At 39.2% G+C, this 27,320-nt stretch overlaps 1 protein-coding gene across 2 annotated transcripts in view; it reads left to right on the top strand.

Moving 5' to 3' along the window:
• The window catches only part of LOC121392876 (protection of telomeres protein 1-like), a 35,965-nt gene extending 9,477 nt beyond the window's left edge, over window positions 1-26,488 (top strand). For both annotated transcript variants that reach the window (XM_041490683.1, XM_041523927.1), the window contains exons 8-19: window positions 1,136-1,269; window positions 3,176-3,316; window positions 3,566-3,679; window positions 4,318-4,391; window positions 10,594-10,729; window positions 12,714-12,960; window positions 15,673-15,966; window positions 17,762-17,921; window positions 19,146-19,217; window positions 21,386-21,474; window positions 23,202-23,296; window positions 25,908-26,488. In XM_041490683.1, the coding sequence (XP_041346617.1) occupies window positions 1,136-1,269; window positions 3,176-3,316; window positions 3,566-3,679; window positions 4,318-4,391; window positions 10,594-10,729; window positions 12,714-12,960; window positions 15,673-15,966; window positions 17,762-17,921; window positions 19,146-19,217; window positions 21,386-21,474; window positions 23,202-23,296; window positions 25,908-26,096 (1,745 nt within the window). In that variant the 3' untranslated portion in view covers window positions 26,097-26,488. The remainder of the gene's footprint in view (window positions 1-1,135; window positions 1,270-3,175; window positions 3,317-3,565; window positions 3,680-4,317; window positions 4,392-10,593; window positions 10,730-12,713; window positions 12,961-15,672; window positions 15,967-17,761; window positions 17,922-19,145; window positions 19,218-21,385; window positions 21,475-23,201; window positions 23,297-25,907) is intronic.
• The last annotated feature ends 832 nt before the right edge of the window (window positions 26,489-27,320 follow it).

The raw sequence follows: 27,320 nt of genomic DNA, 5'->3' as shown, positions 1-27,320 counted from the left end.
CAGACACACAGGCAGACAAAGAAAGAATTATAAAGTTTGTTTTCTTTAATGACACCACTAGAGCACAATGATTAATTAATAATCAGCTATTGGATGTCAAACATTTGGTAATTTTGATGTATAGTCTAAGAATGGAAACCCACTACATGTTTCCTAATGCAGCATACCATGTCCTTTGACATACAACTTGTGAGACACTGATCGGGACAGGTAAATCTTTCATCCTTAGGTATATATAGGACACAGCTATCCCACCAAAAAAAGCTATGTAAGAAATTTCTTTCTCTCATCCTCAGGTATATGGGACAGAGCTATCCCATTAAAGAAAGCTATGTAAGAAATGTCTTTCTCTCATCCACAGGTACATCGTTCGAGATTAAAACATTTTGGGCAGTATCCCAGTTGAATACTAACATTTCAAAATCTGGTATCCCACCTGAAAATTTGGTATCCCACTTAAATGAAATTTCATAAATAACATCGTAACAAACATGGATGCCATGTTACTTAACTTCACCAGTAAATGATGACTTTCAAAATAAAAACGCAGGATTAAAAAGAAACAACAACATTATATGGTATCTCGGTGGGATATTGGGCTATTAAAGTTTGGTATCCAAAATTAAATTTTGGTATCCCCGGGATATCGGGATCCTGGTAATCTCGAACACTGCAGGTATATAGGACACAGCTATTCCATAAAAGAAAGCTATGTAAGAAATTTATTTCTCTCATCCCCAGGTATATAGGACACAGCTATTCCATGAAAGAAAGCTTGGGAAAGAAATTTCTGTCTCACATGAGATATGACGGTTACTTCCAGAAATTTTATAACTGAATAGTCTTCATGTATGTAAAAGTCATTAGATGAAAGTTGTGATCATACCTTGTCGACAAATAAATTAATAAACCCAAAGATTATTTTCCAACCCAGGTTAATATTTTCTTTTTCACATTACCTGTCCTCAAACAAGTGCACACACACACACACCCTACGGCTAGTAGACTAGTCCAAATATCCCAAAAGCCAGTGGTATGGCCTAAATTCTTCTACTGTATGATCCCTCTAGTTCCGGTCACATGACTGTTCCTTCTTTTCCCCTGTTTTCTCCAATCTATATTTTTCTTTTTACAGATTACTCAATGTTACTGAGTTTAGTTGATCCATCGCTTTCCAATGACAAAATCAAATGTGTCCTGTTTGCCAAATCTGAGGAGAAGTTACCGCCAGCTCAAGTGGGAAATGTCATCAGGATGCACCGGTTGAAGGTAGAATATATGTACATAATTATATACTAAGACAAAAAAAATATAGCAATATACATGTAGTCGTATTTCTTCGATATATGTTAATAAATTTCAGTAAACAAGAATTATTATGAATGGAATCATGGACTAGTAGTATAGGCTAACATTTAATGGAACCTGGTGTATCTAAGATGAAGTTGCCCAAGTTTTCGGTGAGTATGACATGAAAATTGTTCCATGGATGGCATTAATTTGTATACAGTGTTCTCGCTGGGTGAAAATTCAAGGACGGCGATAGCACGACCTCCATCCCACCATTTAAAAAATAAAAATAAAACCCCACTGAAAAGCAAACAAAAGAGAGGAAATGTTGTTTACTGTATATCGTTGTGTGTTGGTCGACTTTCTGGAAATGCCTATCCTTTATTTTGCCCCTCAGTATCTGGTACTAAAAAGTTGGTATGATGTACAAGCTGCCTCATTTTTTAATTATATACTGTTAGATAAAACATAGTTCAGTTAAAATGGAGATATTGTCTGTCTGCAATTCACGGGTATTCGTTTTGATAAACCAATCAAAGTTTTAATATTATTATTTTAATAAAGATTTTAAGGTATCTGAAAAACAATAAAGAGTTGGGTTTTTTTAAGTGATCCCCTACTGTGGGATAACATTTTTCTGTTCTTTTCATTTTCATCTTTATCGAATGAATTGATCGCATTGATATCGACAGCTGATAAACAAGTAGTTTTGTTTTTGGTATATATTATTTGACACCCAAGATAAATGATTTTAATAATGAACACTACTAATTCCCTTGTAATATTCTTCCCCAAAATTTAAATGTTTGTAATTTTTTGTAAAGAATTGCTGAATAAACAAATGACAGTAAGTAAAAATGATCAGTTACGACCATTTAAATCTGCAATTGAGGATAACAGATCACAAGTTAGTGGACACAAAAGACAGAATGACCGTTCTGATCACGTGACAAATCTGGCTCCAAATAAGTGGTTTTTCAGTCAGAGATTGCCGAAACGATAAACATAAAAATTAATGTTTTTATTACTCAAATAAAATACAACTTTTATTGTGTGTATCAAACGTACAAATGGATACTGGTATGAGACACAACAGAGGCTGCAAAAAATAGTGTTAAATTACGTTACGGTAACTGTCGTAAGCTACTGAAGTTTTTTGTCAATTGCGCTTTGGTACACAACATGGCTTGTTTTCTTTGATGTCCAGTGTGCAGATTGATCGATGTTTTTCAGTGTGAAAAAAAGTGTGCATTTTGAAATAGCGGAGTTGGGTGCTGTAAATTATAGCAGGATGCCGAAAAATAAAGAGGGGCACAGAGAAACAAAGGGGGTTGCCAAAAACGTGAAAAGGGGCGGCATAACAAGAAAGCGGGGCTGTAAAATGCAGTGAGAACGTATATTATACAATACAGGGTACGTGCATGACTACAATGTAGTTCCATCGCACGGTACTAACTAAACCATTAACTCCAACCTGGACCCAAATGCCCGTGTTAAATACTGTCAGATAATGTTCATACACATTTATACATTTTACCTTCGGTGAGGAGTTTTACCGACGGCAGTAATTTTTATCCGACGGCACAAAAGTGCCATCAGTGGCGCAATTGCCGTCATTGCTGCCGTTAAGTTCGAGGCCTGGATTGGAATTAGTTGACATTTTGTTGGCCTCATTGCAGTGACCGTGCAGTCATGAAAATAATTATTTCTGTTGTAATTTTTAAAATGTATATTTAACCAAGTTAATTTTTCAAATTGGGCTTCGAAACATATCAACTCCAAAACGTTTCCAAAAATTAAATTGCAGAAAGTCTGTATTAAGGTTATATAATTTTTTAATACGACATGGAACATATCACATATTTTTTTTATTTTTTTTTTACAGATAATTCGTTACAACGGGGAGCAACAGGGACAGAATATTCCTGGCTTTTCTTGGCTCCTATTCAGTGGTCCTGAACGAAGTGAATCAAACCCGCATGCATCATCTCACAACTACACCTTCACCGATGATGATCAGAAGAAGGTGAGAATATTAACAATCTAATTCAAATCTCACTGCCACCCCACCCCTAACATCTACATTAGAATCGTCCCCTAGTGTAATCCTGGCATTTAGTAGGTCATTTGCCATGTGACCAGAATCATCCCCTAGTGTAATCCTGGCTTTAGTAGGTCATTTGCCATGTGACCAGAATCGTCCCCTAGTGTAATCCTGGCTTTAGTCGGTCATTTGCTGTTGTCAGACCTTTTACTGTTATTATTGTATTTATAGGTTGATGAACTTTTTGCATGGTACGATAGCACAGATGACCTCAGCCAACCAACAAGCAACATCACAACACTGGCTGACATAATACCGAGAATGTATTTTGATTTCATTTGTCAGGTTTGTATACATCGTAAATGAATTGTATAACATGTTTAACAGTTTCTGACTGTCTTGTCTAAATGAATTGTCACTCATAAAATGATAGGGGTGGTTAATCAAAAATTAATATTAAAGATTATATTATGAGAGAAATAAAAGTGTATTTTGTAATACAACTTCCTGCATTTTTCAAGATACCCCACCTTTAAAATAAATATGAATGTTTTGTTTATGTATATTGTGTCATACAAATTATTTCAGTTCCATTCACTCTGTAAAAATTAAAATGTTGAAAATATGCAGTAAATCTGAACGACAAAACTGTAATATGTGATTAGGGTCGTATCTCTGCACAATGCAGCCGAATGGGCATTTGATAAAATAGTGATTGATTCCATGAATCTCCGTCTAGTGCCTCATTTATTAGAGAACAGTCACTCCAGAGGAGATCCTGTACAGGAGATTTCAATCTTCTTGCACTGACAATGTGCCATGAAGTCAACTGCCACTCCCAGACTAGTTTAAGACTAGTCAGTTAAAAGATAACGGAATACTTGGGCAATTAGATGACCTCATCATATTAGGCTAGGTGAAACATTGCCTTGCTCATTTTGTGCATTATGTTTTTTCATTGAGAATGTTTATAAAACTTGTAGGTGGTGAGTACATCTCTGATAGAAGAAGGAGTTTGCTACCTACTGAGAGTATGGGATGGCACCAGATGCATTTAGTAAGATAGTTTTCGTCCATCCATCCATACATAAATCCATCCATCCATCCTCCATCTGTCCATGCACATGCCCATTCATTCATCCATCCATCCACATACCCACTCATTTATCCATCCTCCATCTATTCTTCCATTCATCTATCCATACAACCATTCATCAAACTGTCAATCCATTCATCTGTACATCCACATGCTGTCATTCATCCATCTATCTGTTCTTTCATCCAACCATCCACATAGCCATTCATTCATCCACCATCTATTCTTCCATTCATCCATCCAACCATTCATCAAACTGTCAATCCATTCATCTGTTCATCCACATGCTGTCATTCATCCATCTATCTGTTCTTCCATCCATCCATCCACATACCCATTCATTCATCCATCCACCATCTATTCTTTCATCCATCCATACAACCATTCATCAAACTGCCGATCCATCTGTCCATCCACATGCTGTCATTCATCCATCTATCTGTTATTCCATTCATCCATCCACATACCCATTCATCCATCCACTATCTATTCTTCCATCCATCCATACACCATTCATCAAACTGTCGATCCATTCATCTGTGCATCCACATGCCGTCATTCATCCATCTGTCTGTTCTTCCATCCATCCATCCTTAGGTGTAATTCACTTAGTTAACAAGTGAGCTTTTTTTCAAAATGTTACTTGTTGTGTGTGCCGTTTAACAAGGCATGGCCGCCATTTGCAAAATGACAACTTTTGTTTACCGGAATTGTTTAGACATTTCCTGTCCTCAGTCGGACCCCTGATCTTATTGAAGGCTGGACTCGGGATGGGCATGTTCGAAACCCTAGTGGTATATGAGCGTGTTAAACCAGTTACCTACCTATCTATTTTACAGTTTGAAATTATCATGTCAGATTCTAGTTCGGTGAGACTTGTCAAATCGTGTCTTCGATGCAAAAAGTTCAAGGCAGGGGGAGACCCACATGAATTTGTCGGGGATGTTGAGTCACTTGTGAAGAAGATGCGAGATGTGAATTTTGTTCAGGTCTTTTGTCAATGGAGTTTGCTGCTTACCTGCGAGTGGTGGCTACCCGGGCTAAGAAAGCGGAGACTTTGACGGCGCCGATAGCAACAATTCCACCATCCATTGCTAACTTAGTTCTGGAAATCCTGAAGACAGTGTTACTAACGATGTTGCAAGAGACTTTTACTTCTATAGCGGCCTCTACGGTCACTGCAGCTCAAGTCCAGTGGCGGTTCCAGTGACACCTGTTCAGTCACAGCCCAGCCTTAACCTGTTTCATTGGTTCCTGATATACGACTTTGCCGTCTATGGTGCCTGCGGCTACGGGTTCCTGTGGTTACGCTGGTTCGGCACTCTTTCAATTCATCTCTGATAATCAAAGGGTTCCTTCTTCTCATCACGACTTCCCACGGATCGCCGACAGCTATCTCTAGCTGATAATGCTTCAGGGGCTTCCGATGGGTCCCGATGGGACCATGCATGGTCTGGGTCACCACAGGCAGCCAGTACTAACAGCGCAATCGATCGGCATGCCTGTTCACTGCTTTCCACAGGCAGCTTAAAGAGAAGGCAATGCTCACACAGTCTTGAGAATCACTTCACGGGGACCGACTGGACCGTCCATGGTTCGATGCACCACAACTGTTCAGCACTGGTGATTAACATGCTTGTTGCCAGCTTCTGAGGGTTTTTTTTTCTTTATGACATTTGAAACAACCAACGGTCATCGAGGTAATTTCTTACAGCATACCTTTGCAGCTATAAATGCTGCCATGGTTTCTGGACCTTCAGCTATGGTTACTTCAGGTGACCCTCCTCGGTAGCCTACAGTGAATCTGATGAATGGTAGATCCGGGTAATGAGTAATGGGTCTACAGTGACTTCCACTTGGCAATCGATACACTTGTTTCGAGATGGAAGTCGACAGTTCTCCACTCATGATAGCCAAGAATGCAGCTGGTCCCCATGGCCCATTCCGACAGATGGCTTTGATTCGGCCAACCAGATTTTATGCGTGTTACTCTTCCATGATGGCACAGATCTTCAAGCTTCACCATTCAACCTTCACGTGGTTTGATGGATTCCTCTGGGATCACCCCGGTCTAGGTCATCTCAACCAGTTTTTTACTTGGGATTGTCATGTCTTCACTAGATTCCTAAGCTGTCGACGAGGTCTCGGAAGAGCCTACAGTCTTTGTGACATCGCCAATTATTTTTTGGTAGAAAACAGCCAGTTTTTTCCAAATCATCTGTTGATCGTCAGTTCGCCGCTGTTACTGTTGAGGTGGAAGGAAGATACCTTTACTTCACACCTTCAGATCGGGTTGCTGTTCTAGCTGCAGTTCCAGTTACAGCTTCCGTCTCGGTTACCATAGCAACTGAACGAGTTGCGATAGACCTCGCTACATAGTCTTCGTCACGCAGCCAATTGCGAGAATTCATCATGTGAGTTTGCTTGCTGTCATCGGTTCGACATTACAAGCATTACAGTTTGGTGCTGAAGACAGTAATCTGGACCAGTCAACTGTTGGCCCTGTTTTTGAGACCCTGTGAAGAGTACTGTGTACCATGCAGCGGTTCGTTTGTTGATCAGTGAAATTTACAGAGATATTCGGCGGATCGATCACTACATCCGTTGGTGACTCAAGTCTGCAATCACTGGTTCCGGAAGTTATCAGTGTTAGGTACGATGAGATCATTCATATAGCTGCCTTCTGAAATTTTCAATGAATCGGTATGTTGGCGACCGGCGGTAGTTATCCAGTTGATATCACTTGGTGCATGGGTTTTTAACACAACCGTTTTACTATGGTCTATTGCGGATTATCAACCCACTGACGTTCAGTCGCAACCATCAGTGTTCCTGTTTGATGCGGAGAAGATCGTCTCTTTGCTGCTTGCCTAGCGTCAGGTGGCGTGACTGCCATGGATACCAGCCATACAGTGCTTGCATTGTTTAACTTCAACGTATATTGGGAATATAGCATAGCATCCCGCTCCGCTGTCAGTAGCTTTTCACTGTTTACCAGGATCACTGCTCCGATGTCCCGGTTCCTGCATCGGTTAACGACTGTCTCAAGAAGTCAGTGTTCGAGATTAACAGTATCGCGATATCCCAGGGATACCAGAATTTAATTTTGGATACCAGACTTCAATAACCCAGTATCCCACCGGGATACTATACAATATGTTGTTAGGTTTTTTAATCCTGCATTTTTATTTTTAGCTGAAACAATGAAAGTCATCATTTACTGGTGAAGTTAAGTAACAGTGTCATCCAAGTTTGTTACAATGTTATTTATGAATTTCATGTGTAAGTAGGATACTAAATTCTCAGGTGAGATACCAGATTTTGAAATGTTAGTATCCAACTGGGATACTGCCCAACATTTTTAATCTCGAACACTGCAAGAAGTCAACACCACAGAGTCTTTATTTCATTGGAGCCTTGCAGCATCCGGAACTAGTCCAGGTTCCCTCCGACAGATGAGACGAGAGTCAGTCTGCGGTCTCCACAGTCCTGGCAGAACCTGTGACATTCCATTTTTGGCAAAGCCTGTTTGGTCTCTTGATGTCACCTCAGGATATAACACTCAGGGCCGTCTACAATTATGTCGTCGCCAAGTCTTCCTGAATCCATTATCACATTGAACAACCCCAGATTGATGGTTAGTCTTTCGAACGACCTGCAATCCAGTTTCCAGTGGTGGCAGATTCCAAGCGACTCACCATCTGTTCGTCGATCAATCACTGGAATGTTGGGGAGCTCATCTCAATACTCATTGGGGCTGTGGTTTTCAGACTAGGCAAGTCTCCACATCAACTTGTTCAGAGCTTCTGGCAGTTTTCAACGCAGTACGTCACTGGTTGATCCATTCGACTATCATGGTAGTCACCGACAGCATGTCAGCAGCAGCATACATCATTTGGCATTGCGGAACACATTCCAGCCTGCTCTGGCTCACCTATCACCTGTTCGATTTGGTAGATGCCATTCTGCTGCAACTCCAAGCCTGTCACATTCCAGGGGTGTCACATGTTCTGGCAGTCACGTTGTCCTGACTGTTCGTTTTGCAAGCCACAGAGTGGATTCTCAACCCAGAAGCCTTCCGGTGGGTGTGCCAAAGGCTTTAGACACCACACGTGGAACTATTGCGACCCACTTCAATTGTCAGCTGAGGTTGTCCATTCTATCGGTTCCGGAAGCTCTCGATCTTGACGGACTGGCTGTCAGTTGGGACAGTGTTGCCGTTTATGTGTTCCCTTCACTAGTACTGCTCCCATGAGTACTTCAGTGGTTTCAAGACTTTCGCTTTCGACTACTTCTCATCGCTCCGATGTGGCCAAGCAGAGTCTGGTATCCTGACCTCATATGTCTCGTGGATCCAGATCCTCTACTACTACCCAATTGGGTCACCTCCTGCTGCATCCCACGTCGAGACAGCACCATCCCAATCCACTCCGGCTACATCGCAGTCATCGCGATGGTTCGTGATTCAGCCACTTGGTACCAAGCTGGCAACTGTGCCTGAGATTCACACTATGAGCAAGGGTTTCCAACACGAGGACCAGTTTCAGTGTCTTCGTTCACCACAATGGGACCTAAATCTTGTTCTGAGTGCCTTGTCAGAGGCTCATTATGAGCCCATTGATGAGGCGTTCTTCGAGGTTTTGACAAGGTTTGCTATGGCGGCAAGTCAAAAATCCATGCTCTGGATATGGACATAGTGCAGTTCCAAAGAGACAACACCTCAGTTACATTGGGCCTCCTGATGAACTTTATGGCCAAGAACCAGTTTCCTGTTTCAGCGTTTCGCACCCACGCTATCCAAGCACACTCTTCCATTCGTGGGTCCACCCAATGTCAAGGACTTGTATTAATGTCTTGTTCGAGCCCTCAAGTACTACATTGAGAGAACGAGGTCTTTCTGACACTGTAGAAAGTGACTGTTCCTCTCATGCAACCAGAGCACCTTGCATAGCATCACTAAGAACACTGTGTTCACCTGGATCAGTTCCACGTTACTTTGTTCTTACCAACCTGAGGTCCTGACATTTACGCACTGGTTTGGTGATGGGACATTTGTTCAGATAACATTCACCATTTGCGCTGCACTTTGGTTAGTTGAACTAACAGATCTTTGGTGTACTGGACAGAAAACACTCAGGGGCCTGTTTAGTTCAATGTTCTGATGTTCTGATCGATGCACCCATATTGTTGTTGCTGGTTTTTATTAACACTTCAACGAATTGGAAGGTTACCCAACACCTGAATCCCTGGTGGCTACGCATTCCCATCCTATCAAAACCTGCATGAGATGTGGCTTACTGACTCCAGGTTTCTACTATCATCGAGTCGTGTGTGCCATTACTAATGGATGCCACGACAATGATTGTTGTTATTAACATAACATGCATTGGTCTGTAAAGGGCATCCCTTGGAGGGGGCTTACCATGGTTGGCCTGTTCTTCCACTGTGTCAGTCTTTGGGGGAAAAACAGGTACATCTAAGGATGCTGGAACCCACTGCCTTCTGTTGAATGCTGTACTTGTTTGAGGACAGGTAATGTTGAAAAGAAATGGAGAAATCTTGAGGTGTTTTCTCTTTTATGGCATCCAATAGCCAATGACTAATTAATGCGCTCTATTGGTGTTGTTAAACAAAACAAACTTTAAACTTTTAAAACCATCCATCCATACAACCATTCATCAAACTGTCAATCCATTCATCCGTCTATCCACATGCCCAGTCATTCATCCATCCATCCATCCATCCTATCTGACACTGTCTGTTCCTGTATTATCTTAATTGGGGGTGGGACGTAGCCCAGTGGTACAGTGCTCGCTCGATGCGCGGTCGTTCTGGGATCGATCCCTGTCGGTGGGCCCATTGGGCTATTTCTCGTTCCAGCCAGTACACCACGACTGGTATATCAAAGGCCGTGGTATGTACTATTCTGTCTGTGGGATGGTGCATATTAAATATCCCTTGCTGCTAATCGAAAAGAGTAGCCTATGAAGTGGCGACAGCGGGTTTCCTCTCTCATTATCTGTGTGGTCCTTAACCATATGTTTGACGCCATATACTGTAACCGTAAAATAAAATGTGTTGAGTGCGTCGTTAAATAGAAAATGTAAAAAAATAAATTGAAAAAAAGTATTATCTTAATTAACCCACACTTTGACCATTTCAGTCCTGTACATCAGCTTGAAGTGAATGAAGAACAAATTAACACATTGTCTTCAAAGTCTCTCAAGAGGAAAGCTGCTGGTTTTGTTGTTGATGTTTGTCTCTTTGACGATCATTTTGCCATGGGCAGGACAATAAAGGTACATTTATGATTTTAGATGTGTACAATATAATAGAACAGGTAGTGTTATTTATTTATTTATTTAAGTCCCCTATCGCTCCAACCGGAGGGGACTACAGGTTTTGTCTCCATCCTTCTGTCTGTCTGTCTATCTTTCTGTCAGTACCTCATTATATTGAACTGGTACTTTGTGAATAGCTTTACAGTGAAACCCCTGTAAACTGGACTTGCTCGGGACCAAGTAAAAAGTCCAGTTTTAAGGGGTATCCGGTTTAGAGAGGTTCTCTTTTGTACTGATATTTAAAAGGGGATGGTGAGAAACGTCTAGTTTTGAGAGAATTCTGGTTTACAGAGTGTCCGGTTTTGAGAGGTTTCACTGTATTATGTACTGTTACAGATCAAGTTTGACTTTCTTGGCCATTTATCCATTTTTGACAGTTATGGCCCATGAACTTGGGAGATAAGAAAAAAATTCCGGACTCTTTTTGCAATGCCTCAAGATATTGAGGTAAAATTTTGCTTTGTAGCTTTATCAGGTACTGTTACAGATCAAATTTGACTTACATTGTGATTTACCCAATTTTATACGCCCATTTATATATGCCCATTTATAGGTTGTATTATGGTATGGTGGTGTCTGTATGTCTTGTCTGTCCATCCGTACGTACGTCTGTTAACTTTTTCTTGTCTGGACCATATCTTTCATACACATGCATACATCAACCTCACATGTAGGAACAACTTGGGATGGCGGTTTGTCGCATAGTATTACTAGGTCACTGTAATCTACTTTTCATGGTCTACTGCACATAACAGTAAATCCTTGTCTGAACCATATCTTGCATATAGACAACTTGGGATGGCAGTTTGTCACATACTATTATTAGGTCACTGTAATCTACTTTTCACGGTCTACTGCACATAACAGTAAATCCTTGTCCGGACCATATCTTGCATACAGACAACATGGGATGGTGGTTTGTCGGTAACTATTACTAGGTCACTGTGACCTACCTTTCATGGTCTACAGCACATAACGGTAAATCCTTGTCTGGAACATATCTTGCATACAGACAACTTGGGATGGTGGTTTGTTGTTAACTATTACTAGGTCACTGTGACCTACCTTTCATGGTCTACTGCAAATAACAGTAAATCCTTGTCTGGACCATATCTTGCATATAGACAACATGGGATGGCGGTTTGTCACATACTATTACTAGGTCACTGTGACCTACTTTTCATGGTCTATTGCACATAACAGTAAATCTTTGTCCGGACCATATCTTGCATACAGATGCATACAGGACCATCAAACCTCACATGTAGGAACAACTTGGAATGGTGGTGTGTCGTGTTCTATTATTAGGTCACTGTGACCTACTATTCACAGTCTACTGCACATAACAGTACAGATGCATACAGAACCATCAACAACTTGGGATAGTGGTTGGTCCAAACAAACTGTTCATCCATCCCATTGCAAACATTTCACATAATTAGACTTGAATCATACCCGTAACATATTGATTAATATAGATATTGTTTTCCATCAAACTCCTGATGGGCATATCATGTACCTCACTGGTACTCTTGGCCCTTGAACTTGGGAGAGACAAAAATTTGTCTTCTAGACCTTTTTTTTTTTTCAATGCCTCGAGATATTGAGCTGAAATTTTGTGTGTAGCTTTATTACAGATTAACTTAGAATTTCATGGCGATTTACCCCTTTTTGATAGAGTTATGACCCTTGACCTTAGGAGATATGAAAATGTGTTTCCCGGAATGTTTTTCATAATGCCTAAAAAAATTAGCTGATAAAGCTGAAAATATTGAAATGACCAATTTGTATGATGTGTTTTTGATTGCAGCATGGGGACTTCAAAAAGCTGAACATAATAAAGTTATCATTTTGTATGATATGTTTTTGGCAGCAGCCTAGAGACTTCATAAATCTGAAAATATTGAAATTACCAATTTGTATGATGTGTTTTTGATTTCAGCCGGGGGACTTTATAAAGCTGTCCAACCTGCATGCAGCCGAGTTTAAGAATATACCAGTCGTCCGTGACTGTTTAGAGCTTGCCACTCTTGAACTCTGTCTGCACCGTGGGACGTCATTTGGGCGTGGCATTACTAAACTGAACCCCGACAATACTGAGGTGAAAGATCTCTCAAAAAGACTCGATTTAGTAGGAGCCAAAGCAACTCCTTTGGAAATACTCACAGAGCAGAGTAATAATAACCAAGGTGAGATTGCTGTCCTGAAAAACAAACATTCAACAATCATTTTAATTATTTAATTATATAATTGGTAGTAATCCAGTAATAGTTGGTAGTAAATTTAGAAGGCGGTTTAGTTCGGTGAAAGAGCCTCTTATCCAGAATTCACAAAGTTGTGGAATCCATCAACCCCCTCCCTTCCCCAATTCAACGAAGGAAGGAAATGTTTTATTTAATGACGCACTCAACACATTTTATTTATGGTTATATGACATCGGACATGTGGTTAAGGACCACACAAATATTGAGAGAGGAAACCCACTGTTGTCACTTGATGGGCTACTCTTTTCGATTAGCAGCAAGGGATCTTTTATATGCACCATCCCACAGACAGGATAGTACATACCACTGCATTTGATACACCAGTTGTTTGCACAGGCAGGAACGGGAAATAGTCTAATAAGCCCCTCTGAGGGGAATCGATCCTAGATCGATCACACATCAGGCGAGCACGGTATCACTGAGCTATGTCCCGACCCTCCAATTCGATGAGTGCTTCATTAAAAGATGATTGATTGCCCATGGTGGTTCTGTGCTTTATAAATGGTGTATTAAAGGCAGTGGTGTGTCCTGTCCTGTCCTGGGACATGTATATTAAAAGATGATTGATTGCCCATGGTGGTTCTGTGCTTTATAAATGGTGTATTAAAGGCAGTGGTGTGTCCTGTCCTGTCCTGGGACATGTATATTAAAGATGATTGATTGCCTGGGACATGCTTTATATGGTGTAAAAGATGATTGATTGCCCATGGTGGTTCTGTGCTTTATAAATGGTGTATTAAAGGCAGTGGTGGGTCCTGTCCTGTCCTGGGACATGTATATTGAAAGATGATTGATTGCCCATGGTGGTTCTGTGCTTTATAAATGGTGTATTAAAGGCAGTGGTGTGTCCTGTCCTGTCCTGGGACATGTATATTGAAAGCTAACAATCAGAACTGGCTTTCAGAAAAGTAGTTTAAAATTTAATGGGGTTTTTTTTTTAAAAATAAAAAAAATCTGGAAACAAAGATACTGTAAAAAGGGTATTATTCACGAATGTGTAATTGTTGCGTTTTTCACGTTTTTAATTTAACCGCGAAAATTACACTTACCGAAATAATAAAATCCATTAGAACAAAAAAACAGCAACAAACAGTTTAGCAATTTTGGCATGCTGTTCTGCATCATACAGTCTATATTCACTGTGTTTTTGTTTACAATTTGTAGAAGTGTTTAATTTATCAATGGTATCATTGGCGGCCTGTGTCGATTGAACTTCTTCGATCGTTAAACATGTTGAAGGGTCAGGTAAACCAACAGTTTCAGGTTTGTCCGCACTTTTTTTAACCACTGCAAAATTGAACCTGCCATAACACTGTTTTTGTGAAGAATGATAAATGTAGTTGATTTTTGGAACAGACATTCTTACTGGTATTGCTAAGCTGTGAATAAACATTTAGAAATTAGTATAATGAGCCATTTTTAATTGGCCAATCAAAATAAGGGACATAAATGGTTTTGTAAACTCCCGGAAAAAACCGTCATCGACAAGTGACAAAAACAAAAGAGGTGAGAACGTTTTTAACAACCGGTGTTTAAACATAAAAACAAGATTACTAGTACAAGTGTTTGTCTTTATTTCACACTGGAGAAGTTGATTGAACCACATCCTGGATTAATTTCATTAATTGTATATACAGTGTGGTCGCCGCTGGACATGTGGCTGCAGCAACTTAGCGGACTCACTCAGAAAGGGATAATATTACGGATACCTCTGTTGACCACTCTAGTGTCGATTTAATGTTATGTACCAAAGTATAGTTTTGTACATGTTAGTAATTTAAAAAACAAACAAACAAAAACCATGACACTGCAAAAATTAAAAACCGCGAACTGTTTGCATTTTTGATATCACAAAAATTTACTGCCGCGAATAATACCCGTTTTACAGTATTTTATTTATTTATTTTTAAATTATTTACCTTGTCATTACTTATATTACGTATATGTCTTCTCCAATAATAACACTTTAAAATAAAGAAGCGAAATAGTGGACTGCTCTCATTGTTGAAAAGACTTGACAAAATCAGTTTAATAGAATTCTTGCTGCAGGACTAACCTTTATGACAGTAGCTGATTTTGTTTCTTACATACATGGAAGAATAAGTGTTGTGATTATGTGGCAATACATCCCACTGGGAACTTTGTCAAAATATCCCTTCAACTCTGCCTTGTTCAGAAATATGAGTTTCAATCTGTTAAATGGTTTGAGCTTTGTACACCAATGTGTTATTTTGTTGCAGATTCTAATTGAAAAAGAAAGGTTGCATATACACCATTATACTTTATCAAAACTTCCCTTGAACTTCCCTTATGCAGAGATATGAGTTTCTCTGATACAGATACTAATGCAAACAACAAGGAAGGTTTGCACATATGATCAGAACTCTGTCAAAACATCCCTTAAGCTATAGGAACTTGAATGTTTCAACTACAGTTGAATCCATTTGGCTCGAACCCCGTCAGTGCTTGATAAAGTGTTCAACCCATCGGGTAGTTCGACCTAACCATTCTGTCATCATCGTGTAAGTGTAACTCGGGACTTCGTTTTTGGTTTGAGTGTCGCAGTGTAATTGCCCCTTCCGAGTTCGAAGCAACACGATTCTACTGTATGTACAAGAATGAATTATTATGTTGTAGATCCTAGTGCAAGACCACAGCAAGGAACGGTTACTGAACAAGGAACGGTTACTGAACAGGGAACGGTTACTGAACAAGGAATGGTTACTGAACAAGGAACGGTTACTGAAGAACGAGTGTTGGGTTTATGCGACAGTTCTACTGGTAGTCGGGATTGCAGTGCATCACAAAGAAACCAGACTCGAGCTGATGGAGTCGATGATGCTCAGCGGACCGCGAAATCACTGGATGATGACGTTGTTAGTCCACCATGCACCAGCTCTCAGACCAGGTGTATGCTGGAGACTGCCACAGGTGAATTTTTATGTTACCATGGTGTTTATTATGGTACAGAGTAGCTAGCTATGTTGAGCACATAGATCTCAAAACAGTGCAATTTTTATCAGGGTGTTAAATTACATTTGAAGTAAGCAGCTATGTTGTGCATGTCCGAAAACAATGCAATTTGTATCACTGTATTAACTTGCATTTTAAAGTAGGAAGCTATGTTGTGCGTGTCTCAAAACAGTGCAAATTATGTCAGTCACAGAACTGTAATTTATATCATGGTGTATTTTATGGTTCAAGTGGGAAGCTATTGTTGAGCATGTCCCGAAACATTGTAATTAGGGCTGTTCCAAAATGAATCACGTGGGAGAAGTGGGAGACAGTTTTTGTATACTAAAGTCTGAATCAAAATGTTAACAACTATGATAAATTGCTCTCCTACTTTTAGACAGAAATCTAGGAAAAACCATTACAATGACACAGATTCCACATACTAGGTGATAACCATTTCAGCTATATCGACTTTGCTGAGATCGCATAGGGCAAAAAGCATGTCATTTTGTGCCGGCTGCCATTTTGACTTTTTATGGAATATTCTCCAAGAGGGGTGAAAAGGGATATGACTTAACTAACAACATCATAACATGTTATGATATAAAAGCAAACGTGATGATATCATATTACATTTTTTAGTAGTATTTGTTTGTTAAAAGATACCACTAGAGATCATTGATTTTATATTAATTATTTCACATAATTTGGAGGCTTTCACCCCTCTTGAAGAGTATTCCTTAAAAAAGCAAAATGGCAGACGGCAGAAAACTGCATGTATTTTGCCCTGTTATCTCAGCGAAGTCGATACTGGTGACATCGTTACAGTCTCATATGTGGAATCTGTCTCACTCTAATGGTTTTTTCACAACTTGTGTCTGGACAAAATTTTGGGGAAATGTAACAGTAATTAAAGGTAGGAGAGTAATTTATCGTAGTTGTTAACAATTTGGTTCGGACATTAATTACCCTAAAATAAAATATTAAATATGATAGGTAAGTATGCATGGTAAGATGAGGCTAGAGTTATTCTGACACATTGGAGCTTTGTTTTATTTTCACAAGCTGACATAATAGATTATCTGAGACGGCAAGCTGGCATGGTAATTTCAAGCTCTTCAGTTATTTTTCTCCAACTTATTCCACTGTTCATTAAATATATAAGGGACTGAACAAATTAAAAAAAATATATTCATTAGTTTACTGAAATATTACTTACTGGTTACTAAATACAATATGTTGAATATGTTATATTTTGAGTGGTTAGTAAAACTTTAAATGCTTACCTGTGTGCATATCGTTAATAAATGCAAAACATAATGTATTTGTAAATGTCTTTCAGTAAAATATCTGTGGATTTGATTTTTACAGATCAAAGGTAATCTGCATATAATAAAACCCCTCTATACCAGATAACCACAGAACCACGTAAAAAGTCGGGATTAAAAGGTTTCTGGTTTATAGTGACTCTGTTCTTTATTCATATTTGAAAAGGGATCAGTTTGGAGGGAATTTCCAGTTAACAAAGGGTCCAGTTTTGGGAGGTTTCACTGTATAAAAATATATATACAGTGAAACCCCTCTGAACCGGACTCCCTTGGGACCCAAGACAAATGTCCTGTTTTTAGAGGGATCCGGATTAGATCGGTTAAGTTCTGTCCTGATTTTTAAAAAGGGACTGTAAAATGTCCGGTTTTGAGGGTATTCCGGTTTACTGAGGATCTGGTCTTGAGAGGTTTCACTGTATATTTGTTTATTTGTTGTTTCTCAGTTATAACCGGCCACCACCACATAAAGAGAACCAAGATTTCAGACATTCTGCATCACAGCGTCCCTTACATATTCCGAATTCAGGCCAGATTGTTAAAGATTCAGCCCGATCCTTCTTCATCGGATTTCATCAAGTTATTCTGTCCAGACTGCAAATTCTTGTAAGTTTATTAAGGAAAGGAAAAGAAAGGAATGTTTTGTTTTTTTTAACATCTCAGCACATTTTAAGCTCTGGTGAATGTATATTTCGATTTTAAAAATTGAATTTCTTTCTTTACCTAATAGTTACCAAATAAAACGGTATACTGAAGTGTTATTAAATATTCCTTTTTGTTTAGTTTTTTTTATTTTAAATAAGTAATTATAAGACTATACCAAAAAATGTTTATATTCTTGGGAATGTTTTTTTTGTGTGTGTTTTTTTATACACCCATCTATTGGTCGTATTATGGTATGGCATTGTCCATCAATCCGTCTGTTAACTTTTTCTTGTCCAGATCATATCTTGCATATAGATGCATCCAAGAACATCAAACTCACATGTAGGAACAACTTGTGATGTCAGTGTGTCACTGTGACCTACTTTTCACGGTCTACTGCACGTAACAATAAATCCTTATCCGGACCATATCTTGCATACAGATGCATACCAGACCACCAAACCTCACATGTAGGAACAACTTGGGATGGCTGTGTGTCGCGTACTATTACTAGGTCACTGTGACCTATTTTTCATGTTTACTGCACATAATAGTAAATCCTTGTCCAGATCATATCTTGCATACAGATGCATACAGGACCATCAAACCACTTGTAGGAACAACTTGGGATGGTGGTTGGTCCAAAACAAACTGTTCATTCATCCCATTACAAACATTTCACATGATTAAAATTGATATCATACTCATAACATATTCATTAATATAGATATGGTTTTCCATCAAACTCCTGATGGCCATATTATGTACCAGTACTCTTGTTAAATCAGGAAGAGAGTATTTTTTAAAAATTATTATTATATTTTGATAGAACTGACACAGTTCCTCTATTTGAGTGGTAGTTTTGGGTGGGGTTTTTTTTACAGTTATGGCCTTTGAACTTTGTATGGCCCAGTAAGAGACATGTATTGCATTAGCAATAATCTCAGAATGCTTGTTATTTCTCTCTCTCTCTCTGTCTCTCTCTCTCTGTCTCTCTCTGTCTCTCTGTCTCTCTCTCTCTCTCTCTCTCTCTCTCTCTCTCTCTCTCTCTCTCTCTCTCTCTCTCTCTCTCTCTCTCTCTCTCTCTCTCTCATCGTGACTGGTAAGTAAGTCAAAACTGAGTTACTTATATTCTGAGATATGAACAACATAGGACATTTACTCCAGTGTATTTTTCTTATTCAGGTGTTCAGTCCAAGATATCCAGAAAAATGATAAATCGGCTGCGGTTCAGCCCAGTGATGAATCTGAAAACAGGTATTGGCTGTTCCAAGTTTGTTCACTAATGGGTCATTCTGTGTCAAATCACCCAAAAAACCCAGATATTTTAAACCCGACCATCTCAGATTTTTATGAAACTTGGTTTACTTGTTGATTGGGATCCCACAGCACCAAATCCAATCGGACCAGTGGTGTGGGAGATGTGGCCCCCAAATTTAGCGATTTTCGGCCAAAATGGGCATGGCTGCCAACCTTTGAACCCTTATATCTCAGGAACTACTGGGCCAATCTTCATAAATTGGTATTGTTGGAAAGGCCATTTGACAAGGATTCCAAATTTGCTATTATTGTTCAGATTGGAGAATGTTGGAGTACACTGACCATTTGACCTTTGTTATGACCTTGAAATTGACCTTGTGGATCACGTGATCTTGAGATGACCTTTCTTGAAATTTAATCTCCCACATGTTAACTAAAACATATAAAAGTTTCAGAGGTGTAATATTCTTTGTTTAGCAGCAATACACATTCAAAAATTGCATGTCCATGAAAATAACACCTTTTCTGCCATTAACGTCTGATTAGCTATACTGAAGTAAACCTGAATGACCAATTCCTGATGCTAGGAATCACCATCTCTCTTGAACACCGAGTAATACATTGTATGCCTACATGCTATGATCATATGATATCAAACTACTTCCCTCATTGCCTTCTCACCAGTTCAGCAGTCACAGAATCATTTGGTCACCCACTTCCCCCATAGTCTTGCAATTCTAGCATCATCCTTTTTACTCAGAGAGTACATCTGTCGAGAAGATGCAATAGAAGGTGTATCAATGACACAGAAAATGTCCCCTTCACCAATCCAACAAGTGTCTTCTTCGTTTGGCCAGTGAAATAACTTAGAAGGTCCGTGAGGGTGCATGAAACGAATGAAGAAGTCTTCATGCTCTTCTGAAATGTCCTCAACTAGCCCAACCCACGCCTCATTGTCATACAGATAACAGACATAGTTTTGCTTCTTGGCTTCAATGGGAGGCTCCTCTGGTAACTCTGTCATATCATCATCAGAATCCTGGACAGATACTTGTCTGGTGGGTCACTCTGCAGGCTCAGCTTGTAGGCATGCATCTTTGACTTAGACACTGGAACTAACCGGTGAAATTGCTGTGTTCCCTTGACCGTTTTAGCCACTTGAAACCTCCCTTGTAGTTTCAACTCATTTGACACAGAATGACCCTAATACAGAAATTATTTTAAGAATAATATTCTTAGTATGCAAGTTGTCGTCGGGAGCCAATGTCACAAAACATTGTAAGTGTATGTCTACGATTAGTAATTATACTTGTAGTACATTTTTAGATGTGTTTGGCATCTATTTTTCATGCAGAAAATTAAATCAGCAGTGAAGATGGAACATTAGAAGAACGAAAGAAAATGAAATGTGTAATCTGCAAACTCTATTACATGTACTGTTAGTAGTTAAACGAATTGTGGTGTAGTTGTAGATTTTAGTTTACGTGAATGGAAGGGGCGGGATGTAGCCTAGTGATAAAACACAGTGGGCCCAACGGGTTGTTCCTCGTTCCAGCCAGAGCACACCACGACTGGTATATCAAAGGCTGTGGTATGTGCTAACCTGTCTGAGATGGTAATTATAATATACCCCTTGCTACTAATGAAAAAATATAGGGTTTTTATCTAAGACTACATGTGAAAATTACCAAATGTTTGACATCCAGTAGCCGATGATTAATAAATCAGTGTGCTTTAGTGGTGTTGTTAAACAAAACAAACTTAACTATTTCACGCAGAAAATTATGTCAGCACGGAAGATTAAAAGGACATTTACATGAAAAACTAGGTTTATGATGTTTTGTGAAATTGTATGATCCAGTGAGCTAATGGGGTCTCAAACTTCCCCTCCTTTATTTCTTGACAGTTTTTAGTGCCTAATATTCCCACAAATAGCATTTCTTGACCAATCGTAAATAAAATGTGTTCAGTGCGTCGTTAAATAAACCATTTCCTTCCTTCCTGTGAGCCATTCCCCCTGATTAAACTCCATCCAGTAAAATCACCACACCAGTCCCTACTTAAAACATTCATCCCTGTAGGTTGGTTCTTAACTGTATAGCTGGTATTGTATATTACTAAAAGCTCCATTACAAAATGTTTTCTTGTATGGGTTTTTTTTTCAGATCATTTATGGAATTGATAAATGGTCTTGAGTCGACCGATACACAAACAACAACACCTCCAGTCTGTCCTAAATGCAGTGATAAGCAAGGTGAGAAAATACTGTTAGGGAAACATTTACCTGTAATTAAAACAACAAAATCAGCATAGGGGTTTTTCTTTGGTGTTTTGCTTTAATAAAAGTACAACATGTTCGTACACATTTAAATACAGTATTGCATATTTAAACATTTATTGTGTAAAATGTGTTCAGGTAACTATGCAGGGGGCGGGGGGTGGGGGGGTCTAGACTGGTAAGCAAAGTTTCTAGTGCGGTTTGAGTCATGGAAATATGTTTTTCTTAAAAATTGCTTTGAGTAAGTTGAGGTTTGACCCCTGAACACACACCTGGTATTAAACATTTTTATTTATTAAGTTTGGGGGCAGGCCGTAGCCCCGTGGTAAAGTGTTCACTTGGTGCGCGTTCGGCCTAGGATCGATCCCCGTTGGTGGACCCATTGGGCTATTTTTCGTTCCAACCAGTGCTCCACAACTGGTGTAACAAAGGCCGTGGTATGTACTATCCTGTCTGGGATGGCGCATATAAAAAATCCCTTGCTGATAATCGAAAAGAGTAGCCCATAAAGTGGCGACAGCGGGTTTCCTCTCTCAATACCTGTGTGGTCCTTAACCATATGTCTGATGCCATATAACCGTAAACAAAATGCGTTGAGTGCGTCGTTAAATAAAACATTTCTTTCCTTCTTATTAAGTTTGAGCAGGTGAACAAAAGGAATATTTATTTATTGACATCTCAGCACATTTTCAACTATGGCTAATTGCTGCTAAAGCCCACCGCTGTCATAAACATACATGAGAATGCCCCATGCCCAGAAATCTTGAAAATAATAGCGGCTTATTCATATTAATATACTAACAAACAGCTATATAGGGCTGCAAATGAATCACTGCACATTTTTACTGCACATTTTTACAAAACTAATTTTGCAGGTAAAATGATGGAAATACATGGTCAAAACAAGGTCTTGTGTTAGCATATTTTGCCCGAATATGGCCAAAATGGTGGTTGGTATAAAACCCGGACTGCTATGGTGAAATGTAGCATATTTTGACAAAACCCGGAACACAATGGGCAGCAAAAAAATCCGGAGGATTCTCATCTAAGACTATGCATTAACTTTACCATGCTCTCGACTGGTTGATTGTGTGAACTCCTCCTCTAGCATAATTCAAGTCTGCTCCAACTTCTACAACTTTCACAACTTATGTCATTTCTAATTTTTAAAAAGAGTTTTAAAGTTTGTTTTGTTTAATGACAGCACTAGAGCACATTGATTTTTTTAACCAAAATTCTCATTCTCTCAAAATTACCGACCTCGGTGGCGTCGTGGTTAGGCCATCGGTCTACAGGCTGGTAGGTACTGGGTTCGGATCCCAGTCGATGCATGGGATTTTTAATCCAGATACCGACTCCAAACCCTGAGTGAGTGCTCCGCAAGGCTCAATGGGTAAACCACTTGCAATGACCAGTGATCCATAACTGGTTCAACAAAGGCCATGGTTTGTGCTATCCTGCCTGTGGGAAGCGCAAATAAAATATCCCTTGCTGCTAATCGGAAAGAGTAGCCCATGAAGTGGCGACAGTGGGTTTCCTCTCCAAATCTGTGTGGTCCTTAACCATATATGTCTGACGCCATATAACCGTCAATAAAATGTGTTGAGTGCGTCGTTAAATAAACCATTTCCTTCTTGGTTCCATAGGTGTCCGGTTTAGAGAGATGTCATAGTATATTTCAGCATTGTTTGTGTTAATTTCAGACAGCCCAGTGTACATGGAATATACATACATGATGCGCTTCCTGCTGCATGATGGGACAGGATGGCTAGTAACCAACTTATGGAGACAAGATGCTGTAAGATATCGCTTTTATTATACCCATATGGTTGAACATATTTTGGTTGATATCAAAGTGTTACATCCCACTAGAACGTCAAGTGGGACGTAGCATTTCGACGTCATATACGATGACGTCATTGATTGGCACACTACAACCTTGCTGAAAAGTCAACCAAACAAGTTCAATGATATAAATTAAAATTGATTATGGGTAATAAATAGGATACCATTTCACATCGGACATAAACATGATGCGAAATGGAAGCTTGTTTAAATTGCTATAATTATGTTGTTATTGCAAATGTCAGTTAATGTTCAAATCAAAGTTTAAAGTATGCTTTGTTTAACGCCATCACTAGAGCACATTGTGGTCAGGAACTAGCTCAGTTAGTTGGGTTCTTGCCTGAGGTGCTGCTGTCTAACGATTGAACCACCTCGTTTGACCCATTCTCGGATGTGGTGGGATTTTCTCCCCATCCCAACCATTGCCCCAGGACTGGTATATCAAAGGTCTTGAATGGCAGGGGGGTGGGGGGATGGGGTGATCTAGCTCAGTGATAGTGTTACCTGATAGGCAGTTGGCTGTAGGATTAATCACCATCTTGGAGACCACCAAGCTTTTATCCAGTGTCTGACAACTGGTACACAAAAGGATATGGTATATGCTGTCCCGTCTGTGGGAAAGTATCATTTGCCATCTGCTCTAGTGAGTGATGTAATATTACACCTTACTTATTATTTTACAATTTTGTTTACAAAATATAGCTACATGAAATTGTGATTAGAGATAGGGGGCTGAAAGCCTGTTTTTGTCCTCTATGTAACTATATACATGTACCTTTACAATGCTTGAACACCTGCATTTTAAAAAAAAAAAACCCTACAGGATTCATAAATTTGGACCAGAAATTGACAGTATACATAATATTATTTAAATTTGATCATTACGTGTGATGTCATGAACAGCTTCACTTGGTGGTATTTTTTAATGAAATGCATCAGTTTAGTATGCACCTCAGCACATGTTCACTTGGTGGTATTTTTTAATGAAATGCATCAGTTTAGTATGCACCTCAGCACATGTTCACTTGGTGGTATTTTTTAATGAAATGCATCAGTTTAGTATGCACCTCAGCACATGTTCACTTGGTGGTATTTTTTAATGAAATGCATCAGTTTAGTATGCACCTCAGCACATGTTCACTTGGTGGTATTTTTTAATGAAATGCATCAGTTTAGTATGCACCTCAGCACATGTTCACTTGGTGGTATTTTTGTAATGAAATGCATCAGTTTAGTATGCACCTCAGCACATGTTCACTTGGTGGTATTTTTTAATGAAATGCATCAGTTTAGTATGCACCTCAGCACATGTTCACTTGGTGGTATTTTTTAATGAAATGCATCAGTTTAGTATGCACCTCAGCACATGTTCACTTGGTGGTATTTTTTAATGAAATGCATCAGTTTAGTATGCACCTCAGCACATGTTCACTTGGTGGTATTTTTTAATGAAATGCATCAGTTTAGTATGCACCTCAGCACATGTTCACTTGGTGGTATTTTTTAATGAAATGCATCAGTTTAGTATGCACCTCAGCACATGTTCACTTGGTGGTATTTTTTAATGAAATGCATCAGTTTAGTATGCACCTCAGCACATGTTCACTTGGTGGTATTTTTTAATGAAATGCATCAGTTTAGTATGCACCTCAGCACATGTTCACTTGGTGGTATTTTTGTAATGAAATGCATGCATCAGTTTAGTATGCACCTCAGCACATGTTCACTTGGTGGTATTTTTTAATGAAATGCATCAGTTTAGTATGCACCTCAGCACATGTTCACTTGGTAGTATTTTTTAATGAAATGCATCAGTTTAGTATGCACCTCAGCACATGTTCACTTGGTGGTATTTTTTAATGAAATGCATCAGTTTAGTATGCACCTCAGCACATGTTCACTTGGTGGTATTTTTTAATGAAATGCATCAGTTTAGTATGCACCTCAGCACATGTTCACTTGGTGGTATTTTTTAATGAAATGCATCAGTTTAGTATGCACCTCAGCACATGTTCACTTGGTGGTATTTTTTAATGAAATGCATCAGTTTAGTATACACCTCAGCACATGTTCACTTGGTGGTATTTTTTAATGAAATGCATCAGTTTAGTATGCACCTCAGCACATGTTCACTTGGTGGTATTTTTTAATGAAATGCATCAGTTTAGTATGCACCTCAGCACATGTTCACTTGGTGGTATTTTTTAATGAAATGCATCAGTTTAGTATGCACCTCAGCACATGTTCACAACGTTGTAGATTTTGCAAACAACCATTTGTATCTGCAGTGCGTATCTGCAAAGAAAATTATATGTGAATATTGTAAATTTAGATTGGGCACAAACATTAAATTTATATGCATACATTTCCTCCAGATTACAGTACTTTGACAATACAAGTACTAATGTAGAAAGAGTGCTCGTTAGTTTTCTTCTCAATATTTCAGGACAGTTATATGTATACATATGTACATCTATTATTGTTAGTCTTTGTCATCTGTGGTCTTTAAATGTTACGTAAGTTTATATCTAATGTTAAGTACATCTCGTATTTGTTCATTTCAGATTTGTTTTTTCAAAGATATTCACCCGGAAGAAGTATTAAAAGATTCTTCAAGTCAAGGGGAAATAAGCCAGTGCCTAGCACAGTTGTCTCCCCATGATGGGATTCACCCCTGGCTGGAATGCTGTGTTCGTTCTTACACAGGACAGTCTGGTGTGTGCTACCAGATTTTTGACACAACCATTGCTTGACTACCTTGATTGCTGGACAGTGTTTTGTGTGCATATGTGCCATTCAAAAAACATTTACCATACTTTCTACACAACAATGTTACTCCATTCTGTAGCGTGCGTGTGTGTGTGCATGCAGGCCCGTAAATTAATGTGAAAGTTTTCCCACACTTCAGATGTTATTACTACAGGCCTGTGTGTGTGTGTGTGTGTGTGTGTGTGTGTGTGTGTGAGAGAGAGAGAGAGAGAGACGCTATATATGTGACAACATCGTGATAACTCTTAGACACAAACCGGCCTCGGTGGCGTCGTGGCAGGCCATCGGTCTACAGGCTGGTAGGTACTGGGTTCGGATCCCAGTCAAGGCATGGGATTTTTAATCCCGATACCGACTCCAAACCCTGAGTGAGTGCTCCGCAAGGCTCAATGGGTAGGTGTAAACCACTTGCACCGACCAGTGATCCATAACTGGTTCAACAAAGGCCATGGTTTGTGCTATCCTGTCTGTGGGAAGCGCAAATAAAAGATCCCTTGCTGCCTGTCGTAAAAAAGAGTAGCCTATGTGGCGACAGCGGGTTTCCTCTAAAAACAGTGTCAGAATGACCATATGTTTGACGTCCAATAGCCGATGATAAGATTAAAAATCAATGTGCTCTAGTGGCGTTGTTAAAGAAAACAAACTTTACTTAGACACAAATTGCTTATGTATTATAATAATATTGATCATTACTATTAACTGTATGTGACATGGTGCTAAATAAACTCTTTTGACACAAATTGCTGTGTATTATTATTGATTGATTATTACTGTTAATTAACTATCTTTAAAAGGTGACGTTTATTATAAAATTTGCAACTGAGCTAAACAGTTTAAAATTTACTTTGTGTTCCCAATATTGAGCAACATTTTTTATTTCCACTTTATTGCTTTTGACTCAAGCTTACAAAATACCCATGCTAAATGTTACAAATTTTATTTTAAAAGGATGATATACATATATTCACTTCATACACTACACATCTGGGGTAGGGAGGGGGGAATTGTACAAATTATGCCAAGGGAGTTAACTCATTGTCATACGTACCCCACCAGTACGTCAGGGTTGGGATGTAGCTCAGTGGTAGTGTTCGCTTGATGTGTGGTCGGTCTGGGATCAATCCCTGCTGGTGGTCCCATTAGATTATTTCTCACTCCAGCCAGTGCACCACGACTGGCATATTAAAGGCCATGGTATGTGTTATCCT

Source organism: Gigantopelta aegis, chromosome 3 (assembly GCF_016097555.1).
Source record: "Gigantopelta aegis isolate Gae_Host chromosome 3, Gae_host_genome, whole genome shotgun sequence".
NCBI classification, from domain to species: Eukaryota; Metazoa; Mollusca; class Gastropoda; order Neomphalida; family Peltospiridae; genus Gigantopelta; species Gigantopelta aegis.
The sequence above is the reverse complement of the archived record's forward strand: the minus strand, read 5'-3'. Positions and strand labels throughout refer to the sequence as shown.